At 38.9% G+C, this 12,622-nt stretch overlaps 1 protein-coding gene across 1 annotated transcript in view; it reads left to right on the top strand.

The window, feature by feature from the left end:
* The window catches only part of LOC135084807 (uncharacterized), a 44,776-nt gene extending 32,778 nt beyond the window's left edge, over positions 1-11,998 (top strand). Inside the window, exons 2-5 of the mRNA XM_063979546.1 lie at positions 9,052-9,547; positions 9,635-9,713; positions 10,578-10,802; positions 11,852-11,998. Of these exons, the coding sequence (XP_063835616.1) occupies positions 9,651-9,713; positions 10,578-10,802; positions 11,852-11,998 (435 nt within the window). The 5' untranslated portion in view covers positions 9,052-9,547; positions 9,635-9,650. The remainder of the gene's footprint in view (positions 1-9,051; positions 9,548-9,634; positions 9,714-10,577; positions 10,803-11,851) is intronic.
* Positions 11,999-12,622: the final 624 nt, after the last annotated feature.

Consider the following 12,622-nt stretch of genomic DNA (forward strand, 5'->3'; position numbering starts at 1 on the left):
GCTTTCTCTAGGGTACCATTCCGTAATTATTCTGGTCCATTTCTCTTTCTTTTTATTTATTTATTTATTTATTTATATGGCATACCAACAACATATATATTATTCTCTTCATTTCTCTTAACATATGTCCTGTCCAGCGCCATTTTAAGTTCCTGCATAATGATTGTACTTTTCCAAACTTTGTCTTCCCTTTGATCTTTTTTAATTGCATTTTATCCTTTCTTCTCACTCCTAGAACGCTTCTCTCTATCCCGTTCTGACATATATTAAATTTATTTTGTTGTTGTTCAGTTAAGGCCCAAGTTCCCATCCCATCCGCTGTGTGCATCGATAACTCTGCGTTATTAAGTGCACGTAAAGTCAAATTATTCTTAGTTGGCATTTCCCTTGTGGTTCTGACCATCATATCCACTTTTTCCGTGGATGTCGTAAAAGGGGACTAAGGGAAAAATATGCGATTATCCGGAATAAAGATCGTCATTTCAAACGTCGCAGTCCAATGCTGGACCTTCTCCAAGGAACACCACAAAACACGATGTCCTCCTTTTTTATTTAGCCACTGTCAGCTATTTTTCTCTTACCTACTGGACTTTCTATTATTGTTTTCAAAGCCCCTAAAATGGAATGTTACAGATTTTAAAACTAATTGGCAAAAGTTTCAGCGAACTATTACAGTTTTTTTGTACAAATGGGGATGAATGTGACAGACCCATTTCCATGCTGTGGAAGTGGCGTTCAGCTATTTTATTAATACAGCCTTCCACAAGGCCTTAAACCCAAACAAAGCTCCAAGTCCAGGGATCCGTAAGTTCACCCCGGGAGCGGGGTCATCGACCCGGGTAACCGGGTCACCGGGATGCACAGCCTCAGTACAAACTTGTCTATGGGTCGATACAGTGTATTTATGCCTAACCTACTTCAACAATTGCATTGTCGGACATATTATCATTGATTGGACTATTTAAACCCTTTTGGGTAATCTTTATAAAGAGGCAAAAATATATGATTTGTAAAATATGGAAAAACCTGGATGCGGGCAGCGCAGGTCGTTACGGAAATCCTTGGGGGATGCCTTTGTCCAGCAGTGGACGTCATTTGGCTGAAAAGAACGAACGAAGCGTGCACATTTGCAACGACGAAAGTTGTTCCAAACTATAATTTTAAATAAAATATTATAGAAGCACTGCATTCAAACTGCACTGCATGCAATAAGCCGTGTGGTGACGGCAGAGTAGAATACATTTGTCACCAACCCCTACTCTTCCCGCGGGTGTCGTAAGAGGCGACTTAGGGACTACACATCAAACAGAGAATGGGCAGCAGCGCTCTCTGAAAAACATCAATCTTTTAAACTGCGATCTCCAACCCGCCTGCCTAGCGTGGAGATTATGGCAAAACCCTCCACTATAGTGGAGGAGGCTCATAGTCCAGCAGTGGACTGTAAAGGGCTGATGATGATGATGACTGCATTCAGCGATTAATCCTTCAAGCTCCGCGAATCTAGACACAATAGATAAAATCAATTGTTATGACATTAATTAATTCCGTCTGGGACTCAAGCGGTTAAATGAGGATCTATTGAAACTACGGAACCTAGGTTTTTTTATCAATAGGTATACTTATTTGGTGTTTTAGCGATTATTATTATGTGGTTTTAATTACAGTTTCCGATTCCCATACACTACAATCGGCCGGTAGTTCAGTCTGGCTGTTTATTAGTATACTGCACTGATTTGGTATTGGGCGATTCCTCAAACAAATTGGAAGTACTAACCTAACCAAATCACAAAACTACACGTCGAAAAAGTAACTATTTTGTTATTGAAACAATTTACTTCAAGGATTTTAGGATAGGAGGTAGATTGCTATGACGTCATAGTTTCCCAGCCCTTGCTAGGGCAGAGGTTGGGGACCTCAGCTATCTAGGTCACTAGGATGCACTGATAACCACGCCCTCAGATGCTATCATTTGTAAGTGATCTATAAATCATTGCATTCTTAGAAAGGTTTAATACATTTTCAGCCATCTCTCCTCTTTACAACAGAAGAAAGTCGATGTTGTATTTCGAACTCGTTCTACAGTCTTGTGGGTACTAAAATAGCTATCCTCGGATCTTTCCGACGTTCTTGATTTGGTTTTGTTAGTAGCCAAGCTGTAGATGTAGATCCTTTCTAACAGGACTTGCAGTGGTTGGAACGAGAAGTAGGATTAGTCCTGAATACTCTGTCTGTACCTGTTACGTCCGTGTTGACTCCCTTTCCCCTTCTCCTATGAATAATTTTTTCCATTTCATTTTTAGAGTTCCAAGCGTTTGCAATAAAACTTGTTCGTAATGATTAAAATAGGTCAGAAACTAAACATTTTGTTGCGAAATAGCTCCAACCTTAGTATCTTTTGGCCGATATTTAACTGTGGTACAAGATCATGAACATTCGGCTGAAACGAACGAACAGATCATGATGACGTCACATTCCCTCATCCCTATTCCCTACCTAGGGCAAAGGCCGGGCCAGCTATCTAGGTCACTGGGATGCACCACGCCCTAATGTGCTGATGCTTGGAAATCAGAGCACATTTGAAACATAATTCGAACTATAGAAGTCCGAATCACGTTACCCAAAAGACTGTTTACTTAACGTTGTTGTAACAACAGCAGTGCATCTAATCTAAAGGTACAGTTACAATTAGCATTGCTTTAAACAAGCGTGCTCGAACAACTCAAAATAGCATGCTTATTTATTAGCAATGTTTCGGCGCAGATGCTACTAAACTCAATAGTGGCATGCTTTCGTGCTAGTAATGAGCATACCGTACCTTAATTTTAAAGTAGATTGCGCTATCATTTAATAAGGCACAGTCGACAGGAATTTAGTCAAACTACACATTTTTGCTGCAAAACTGCATCTAAAAAGGATAACTGGATATTTTGATAACCTCATCTTGTAAATATTCAGGAAATTCAATAAACACATTTTGACTTTGATACTACACTTACGTAGTGCCATAGTGTTGAGTTTGCTTTGTACCATCATCAGTACAAAATTATTGTATTACAGACTATGGTAACTGTGGTCAGTTCAGTCAGCTAATTATTATAGTAATCATCCAGATGTATGCAATCATGATGATTGTTAGACAGGTTCAGATTGCTCACAGCCCGGGTGTAACGAACAGCTCATTTCAGATTTTCGTTTTGAACTTAAGTTTTATACATTTGCTTTATAATTTTTATCGATTTTTCGGTGTTCCCGAGGCAAATGAAAGATTAGGCCTTTTTTTAACGTCTGAAAATGCTTTGCGCATACCCACTGGTCGTTGGAGACGGCCAGTGGGTTATGTGGGACTCTACCCACCTACCCACTAAAACCCGACAGTGTCCACCGGTGCCCAAAGCTGGCTCCGTTAGCCGCGAGTTATTGTCCTAGCTTGGACAATGAATCACTGAAGAATAATTTACTGTTCTGGGTTCTGACTGTTGGAGAGGCTCGCTGGAGAGCGAGACTCTAGCCTGAGACGGAGCTGCGGACGAATGTCCAAGTTAGGCAATAACTCACGGCTCCGTTTCATTGGTCTCCGGTGGACACCGTCGGGTTTCAGTGGGTAGGCCCCGCCTTTAGTGAGCAAACTGACCAGCCTGGGAGAGTCCCACATAACCCACTGGCCCACTGGCCGTCCCCATTGACCAGGAGATTTCCAGCGAGATGGCCCACTCATAAAACTCATTTATTTATGCAAGTAGGCTTTTAAAAAGTACTTTTACACGACCCAGTATTAACCCTACCACTGCTTCAGGACAATAAATGCGCCAGTGCTGGTTCTGTATTAATAAAACATTGAAGGTGGTCCCAGTTCATGGAAGAAAAAATATTTAAAAATTTAAACCGCGACTTGGCCCGTGGACCAAGCCAAAAGTGGGCCAAGTCGCTAGAAGACTCTTGACTAGTTTTCTTGACATTTTCAGACGTAATTATAAGTATTTACTGGCTGTTTTTCCTAGATTAGAGTAAAATAAGGAACTGGTATGATGATGGAGTTATTAGAGGCTTAGCTATAGCTACTGGAGATTTGCGAGGAATTTTCCTCATAGGACCTGGTGGAATGGTATGTTGTTTTTTTTTAGTAGTGCGTTTTTTACCTCAATCTTACTTAACTAATCAATAGTTTATGTATTCTGTGTCAATAGTAAAATAATAACTTTATTAATTTTATCTCCTATATCGGGCAAAAAGTCTAAATGTTTTAGTTTTTTTGTCCTCTTTTCTCTCCATTGTTTTTGTACTTTTTTTTATTAGTTGTCAAATAAATATTTTTTCTTTCTTCTTTCTTCTTTTTTTTTTTTTTTTAATTTGGGCATTTTGATTATCAGATCTCTCCTACGTGATTTAGAATTTTAATTGTTGAAAGATTTTAGGTTGCTAACTATGTTTTCAATGTGCTTCTTTCTTCTTACTTCTTTCTTTTTCTTACTAAATCCTTTTCGTACTCGTACGATATTAGCAATATTATTAGCATTATCGTAGAATGTAAAACATTATTTATTAATAACGTGATTTCATGATCATAATAAATGCTCACATTGTTCATATTCATGTGTCATGTTATTACCATTACATAATAAATATGTCACAGTGTTCAACTTGACATGCTGTCGACTGTACACTGTACAGTCAGCGTCAAAGCTCGCAACACGTCCTTGTTACAATTGGAATAAGGTTGTGTTGTCAATTTTTGGCCACTTCGGGTGTCACAAACTATTCGACGCTGACTGTAGATACAAAACATAGATATACTTATAATTCAATAACACATAACTGTTTTATTTCCTTCACACAACATTATGTGGTATGCCTGTGCTTATGTAACAAATTATTATATGTATTATCACCATAAGGAAATAATCGTATATCGACGATGAAGTACCTACATAAATAACGTAGAATACGGGATGTTTTTTTATGCATAGTTGATCGAACAAAAAGGATGGATTCTACTTTTCTTATTATTATACTCGCATATTCCATAAAAATTGGTGTATTTTACGTCGTAGCAGAAACTTTAAAAAACCAATTGAAAATCCACGCAGGATTTCCCATTTTGCAAATTATTTAAAAAACCCTAGGTTTTCCAGAATGCAGATATTTGACCGAGGTGTGTTGTCACCTTAGTCCTTGTTGAGTTGTTTTCCAACTTATTTTTTTATCTACAACGAGAAAGCTCTTTTTCATCGTTTTTGGACCTTCGTTCGTTTGTTTCAGCCAAATGACGTCCACTGCTGGACAAAGGCCTCCCCCAAGGTTTTCCACAAATTGACGGTCCAGGCTCTTCCCGCGACCTTTACCAGATCGTCGGTCCACCTAGTAGGAGGCACCACGCTACGTCTTCCAGCCCGTGGTCGCCACTCGATAACTTTTCTGCCCCAACGGCCATCGTCTCTACGAGCTATGTGCCCCACCCACTGCTACTTGATTTTAGCAATTCTGCGAGCTATGTCGGTCACTTTGGTTCTCCTCCGGATCTCCTCATTTCTGATTCGATCACGCAGGGAAACTCCGAGCATAGCCCGCTCCGTCGCTCTTTGGGTGAACTTGAGCCTTCTTATGAGGCCCATATTAAGCGACCACGTTTCAGATCCATATACCTACCATCACTGGCAACACACACTGGTCAAAATCTTTTGTCTTGAGACACTACGGTACCTGGACCTTAAGACAAGCGAATAAGGTTCAAAATATAGTGGGAAATATATTCCCACTGTCTTTTAAAGGACTAAACCAAAGCTTTGAAGAAACATCAAACAAGTAAAATACATTGAGAATTATCCCCAATCACGTAAAGTGACTCATTCCTAACGATTAACCTTTTCCATTCAGACCCATGCGATAAAAATCTAGCCTAATTTTTATGCCCTTACCTAAAACCCTAGCACTGACCCCCAATTCCAAAGTAAACCTTACCACTCTAAAAATAGAGTTGAAAATACAAGCGTCCGATTACATAGGCCTAACAAGCCATCGCAAATGTAAATCTAACCTTACGTTGTTAGTGATAGAGTTGGAAATGCAAGCGTTTGTGTACATAGACTTTGAACTTGCAAGGGCATTGGGTCATGGCGCCTACGCGCGTTTCCGTTGACTATTAAACTCCTGTACACGATATCCGAAACAGTAATATTTTTTTACTAAGTAGGTAGGTATGTTTTGTTTCTCTATTTAAGGTTGGATTCGACCAAACAAGAGTAAATATTAATCTCAGAATACAAACAAGAGTAAATAAAAACTTGTCATTTTGACATATTATTTCCCGTACTGAAACTGTCAATGTGCCAGTTATACCTGGAGTTATTCTCCGATAAAAGTTTGGTCGAATCGGGCCTTAGTGATTCAGCCGCCTTTTCTTTTCTTTATCTTTCTTTTTTTTTTCTCTTACTCTTCTTTTTATTAAGAGATCCCTGGTTTGGCTGGTGGTAGGGATTATTCTAATCTTGACGTGTTTTACAATGGAAACACACTTCTAAGACTTGGTAACTCTAGTAAATATGTGTTGTTTATTTTGTTTGGAAATTAGGCAATGAAGAAAAAGTTTGTTTTTTTGTAATATCAATTATTAAGGATATTAATTAAAATCGTAATAATTAGTATTGGTATACATCGAAATAATTGATGTATTACATGTAAACATTCTTATGTAAACAAAATCTGTTTTTACACAGGCCTCCCCAACCCGTCTGGCCAGCGTGGGGAGTGTAGGCCAAATCCTCCATTTGCCTCTGGTAAATTAGAGAGGGTCGTGCTTCTGCAGTGGAGACTAAATGTCCTGATGATGATGATTTTAAAATTATACTGCCTATTTATTCTGTAAACTGGCTTCCCAACCCGTCTAGCCAGCGTTGGGAGTGTAGGCCAAATCCTCCAATTCATCATCATCATCATCATCATTTCAGCCATAGCTCGTCCACTGCTGAACATAGGCCTCCCCCAATGATTTCCACAATGGCCGGTTGGTGGCGGCCTGCATCCAGTGCCTTCCCGGTACGAGGCCTCCACTCCAGAACCTTGCTGCCCCATCGGCCGTCAGTTCTGCGTACAATATGCCCTGCCCATTGCCACTTCAGCTTACTAATCCGTTAGGCTATGTCAGCGACTTTAATTCGTGTACGGATCTCCTTATTTATGATTCGATCTCGTAAAGAAACACCAAGCATAGCCCTCTCCATAGCACGCTGTGCAATTTTGAGCTTAATATTTATAAGGACTATATTGAGAGGCCACATTTCCGAGCCGTATATCATCGCTGGTAAAACACACTGATTGAAGACTCGTCTTTAGGCACTGAGGTATTTTGGACAAAAAGATGATACATTTGCCTCTGGTAAATAAGAGAGGGTCATGCTCCTGCAGTGGAGATTAAATGATCTGATGATGATGATGATGATGATGTTAAACTTTATGGAAGCAATAAACTATTGAGTATTGAGTACTTACTAAACTATACGCACTGCATATTTATTCTGTGAAATACTACAAATGTTATTTTAATTCAAATTGGCCCAGCCAATTGTATTAGCATTTTAATTATTTGATAATAATGCGTTGGCTATAAATTAACATAGACATTTAATGAACGGGCTTAAACAATTAATTAATATTGATAAGGCTTTGAACGCATGAAGGTAAACACTGTCTCTTGTGTAGTTGTAATTGGGGCTATTTTTGAATTAATTTACTGTAAATTATTGCATTTTCTGTGCAGTGTGTAATTCAAATCAATCATAATAATTTATATCGATAAAGAAGTCAAATATTGTTTTAATTGCTCAATGAATTATCTTTTTTTTCTTGTACAGTTTTTGTTAACTTCCTTCAAATTATAAAGGAAAATAATCAAGTTAATAAAAATAAAAAAAATATTTAACATCATTTACTACACTGACATCATTTAATATTGTTTAGTTTATCAATAAAACAAACAATTAAATCTTTCCTCTTTATAATATTAGTATACACATAGTCACATACATTGTTCCTATACATGGCATAACAAGGTAAATTGTAGCATCTTACTCAGTTACTTGTTGGCTATTATACACCAAAAAATTCATATACATACCTACTATACTTTTATTGATAAAATATCCTTGGACATTTTACACTACGCTTCTAGTCCCAAACTAAGCAAAGCTTGTACTATGGGTACTAGACAACGGATATTTAAACTTACTTAAATACTTTTTTTTGTAAATCCATCATATTATACATAGTGATTTATTTATTTATTTTAGTGATTAATACATAATGATTATGTAAATCTTACTTTATTTCATATTATGTATTATTAAATGTGTAGTTTTTCCCCAAACCTCGTAAGGCAACAACATAAGCGCCATGCATGAGTCACAGCAGAATTCACTTGGGATTTTATATGGGGTTCCCATCGATAAAGCTTTAGAAATGCAGATGGGATTTAAAATATCTAAAACCATTTATCAGTTCTTCGGCAAGAGTGGTAGTGTGCTAACTGCTAACAGTCGTGGTCGTGCAGTGGTTTAAACTTTGAATTTACAGTAAAAAAATAATTTAAAATTGATTAGGTGCTTGCGTTTGTATCAATTGATCTGACTTTAAACGTGTCTTGTGCTTTATTAGAGGCAGGTTTGAACGCAATTTGAACTGTTAACAGTGCAGTTTCTAGGGAGGTGCATTAAGAAGAAATTAATAAAAACCGTCTACCAATAGGAGTAATAATTTCCACCGTTTCTATCCTATCTTTGACAATACTGACAGATTAATTCAGAAAATCTTCATGCCTGAGCCTGACTAAGGACATTTATTGCGTGGCAAAGTATTTTTTTATTTCTTAACTGAGAATTCTACCCAATATCTGAGCCTGACCCTAAAACTCATGTTAAAAAGCATACATTAGAAAGCGACATCTGGTGCATTGTTAATTTTTTCCTTCATTACTGGATACTTGGAATTCACAAAAAGGTCCTAGAACCTTTTTGTGAATTTAATTTATTCATTCAAATTAACGTCTTATTTTCCTTGTTACAGATTTATGGCGTCCAACATAGTGAAGAAACACCGGATCAAACCATATCACGCCCCCTCCCCATCCGCCGCCATCTTGGATTAACGTCAGAAACATGCACTCCGTCGCACGCCGTCCACTGTCTCAATCCATACAGCCCAACGCGAAAACCATAAACAACAAAAAAAAAGAAAAAAACATCGAGCTTACAGAATACCATGTGTTCTATATTTCAAATTTGAAACGGGGACTATTCTGAACACCCGCGCGCGGGGTTTTAATTTTTTCTTTTTAGAAAAAAAAAACAATTGCAGCTTTAAAAAGTTTTTCGACGAAAACCTCTTTTTAAGATACAAGTAATTATAAAAAATATAATTGCCTTCTATTTGTAGTCGTAGTATACCGTGATTGGTCCAATTCTTGTAATTTGTTAAGAATCTTTCCCTTTCATTTTTTTTAAATTGATGTTAAGAATCTATACGATATACTTAGAAGAAATATTTGGCGTAAGAAAAGAAGGTTGGTATTATTTTATCTAAACAAAAATACCGGTATATTTATAGCAATATTATTTTAACTAACGTTAAAAATACCGTTATTTTTCAGAGCATAAACAGAAAAAATGGAGCGATCTGAAGCTGAAAAACCGACTTCTGAGGAAGGGAGCCAACTCAATAGAAATAGAGTAAGTATTTTTAGTTCTATTTTAGTGAATTCATTAAATTAAGTGATGTGAAATACCACAGAATAATTTATTAACCAGTACAGAGGAGGCACTATTTTAAAGATACGATATTGTGTCTACGTGGTGAGATAAGATGAGAGGTAAAAATACACGCAAGAGAAGCCACGGGTGTTATCTAGTATCTTATAGATAATGGCATTTGATACTGGAAGCGCTAGCATGTACTAAACAAACAAAACTATAAAATTATTTATAAGATACACCATATCCCCATCACATTTTACAGCATAGTTTAGTATCACTAAAATCTGATGCAGCAGATGTTAAATGGAAGTATACACATAATGGAAAACTACCTTACATTAAAATTCTTCAGTTATTTTTAGTCAAATTAATATCAACTAAGTGTGAGTTGGATTTTCCACTATTTCCCTCTCATATTTTTTTCTTCTATATTTTTTTCTTCATCTTTCAGTTGAAAAATACGTTCTCAATGCAATAGAAAATGGTGCAAAAATTATCCTTTACCTTCACTTGTTTATTGAGACTTCTTATTGAGATTCTTGCCTTATTTATATCGTTCTAGATCAACTAGGTACATAATTTAAAAAAAAATCGTCACTTTTATCTGTTTTAGCTAAATATTTGCTATCATATTTTAAACTATATTGGTACCAAATAAGAGGTGGAATTGTGTAAAGCAATCGTTATCATTTGACAGTTCATAACGTACGATTATTCTGTCAAACGCTTTGTTTAACTGACTTTATCGTACGTTATGAACTGTCAAATGATTACGATTGCTTTACACAATTCCACCTAAGGTCCAAAATCTCATTTTCTTTTTAATTTTTCCCATTCCAGAGTTTCAAAACAAAGCAACTCGTGCGCAGCCAAGCGATCCGCGAGTCCGCCTCCCCGCCGCGCACCATCTCACCCGCGTGCCCCGTCGAAATAACGAATAACGTTACCGGTACCGATACCGTTACTAATAACGTTATTAATAACGGTGCGGAGCGCGCGAAGGACGACTGCAGCGTGGCGAGCTGCGACGGTGATGAGCTGAAGAAACAACCGGTGGAAATACAGGCAAGGCACTTAATCTGATTTCAATTGACATAAAAAATAAGAGGATTTAATTAATTTTGCACGACAAATTACTCCAGAATTCCAAATATTGACTTAAAGGATCATAAAACTTTTTGAGTCAGCTCCTAGAACTGATAACCGCTAGGGTAGGTCTTGAGTGGTAATCGCGGATTGGAAAAGTAAATGTAGTTGTAGACAAATCTGCCGCCTCTTAAAATTTGCCGCCCTAGGCTTTAGCCTACTCAGCCTGCTGGTAAATCCGCCACTGGACAAACCTCTCGGTGAATCGAAGATCTGGAGAAGGTTGCAGAAAGCGCCTGGATGCAGGTAGCTTAGGGCCGATCGTTGTGGAAGCCTTTTCCCATCAGTGAGCGTCTTTCTGTTAACATAGCATAATGAGTTTCCTCATCATCATTCAGCCATAGGCTGTCCACTGCTGAACATAGGCTTCCCTCAATGATTTCCGTAATGACCGGTTGGTAGCGGCCTACATCCAGCGCCTTCCTACCTTTATGAGGTCTTCAGTCTAGGATTCATAGAGAATTTAAGACTATAATATTATAGCTTAGCTAATATTATAGCTTTTACGCAGGATGCTTTACGGTATCCCCAATCCGTCCCCCGGACACGGCCTGAGCCGAGGTCCGAGCCTACCGTGGCGCCCTCAGGCCGCGTCCGTAGTCCCCTCGATCGGGCCCACTAGAGTGAGCCCGCCGTAGGCTGGACTTTAGTCCAACACCGCGGAGGGCAACCCTCTAGTTGGGTTCGCCACTCGGTCTGCGACCGACGATCGCCAAACGGCTAGAGTACCTTCTGTACTGCCACTCTGCCGGGTGAAGCTGGAAAAGCTCCTCAAGCTACCAGCACGCGTCCCTTCAAAAAAAAAAAAAACTTTACGGTATGTTTGTCTATAAAAACTGATAACTTTATGAATTCGTCTTGGATTCAAACTCAAACTCAATCATTTTATTTGCCATTAAGTAGGTTAATATTATATTTTGTTAATATTGGTGGGAAAATAACGTTATCTATCTAATCTTCTTTCCTAGATCACCAGCGGCCACTGGGACGAAGCTAGCCCCGCTAGGCGTCGCACAGGAGGGGGTGGGGGGGAGCCAGCACGTGACCTGTTGTCGCACAACCCGCGCGTGCACTGCGTTTGCGGCGCCTGCGCACAGTGCCCGCACTGCAGGTGAGATATAAGAAAGAAAGAAATAGACTTTATGAACACAGTAAGCACAAATTATATACAATAATAACACAAAACGAATATAGTTAAATAGTGGGCCACTGTGTCAATAGGCTCCCGCTCAGCATTTATCTTGACATGCTCGTAAGGGCATGTCAAGAAACTGGTCTTCCGCGAGAGCCCTTGTTGTGGCTTCGTGCATCCCTTCGATATCTCTCAAAAGGGGTGAGCAAAGAAGGGACACCAGACATTAGGTCATGATGTCGTGCCCTGCGTGCCCAAACAACTGCACGCAGGAAGATTTAATGAAGGCTACTGACAACGCCACTCTTGTGGTGGAATTTTGCGCTGACGCTGTGTAGGTTTGTTGTCGACACGACAAGAAGAAGGTGAAATATAGTACAAAACACAAGACATTTATGAACGAGTCTTATAGGTACGTCATCGCCAGCCGTCCGTACCGAAATAGCACAAGTACAAGACATGGAGGCACTTCAGGTACGTGCGGCCTTACTAGTGAGCCTCACATCATCGATGGCCTGCGCACACTGCAGGTACGTGACGTCACCGGCTGACGTCATCACTAGCGGGCGGGGGGAGCCAGCACGTGACCTGTTGTCGCACAACCCGC

This window comes from Ostrinia nubilalis, chromosome 27 (assembly GCF_963855985.1).
Source record: "Ostrinia nubilalis chromosome 27, ilOstNubi1.1, whole genome shotgun sequence".
In the NCBI taxonomy this organism is placed as follows: Eukaryota; Metazoa; Arthropoda; class Insecta; order Lepidoptera; family Crambidae; genus Ostrinia; species Ostrinia nubilalis.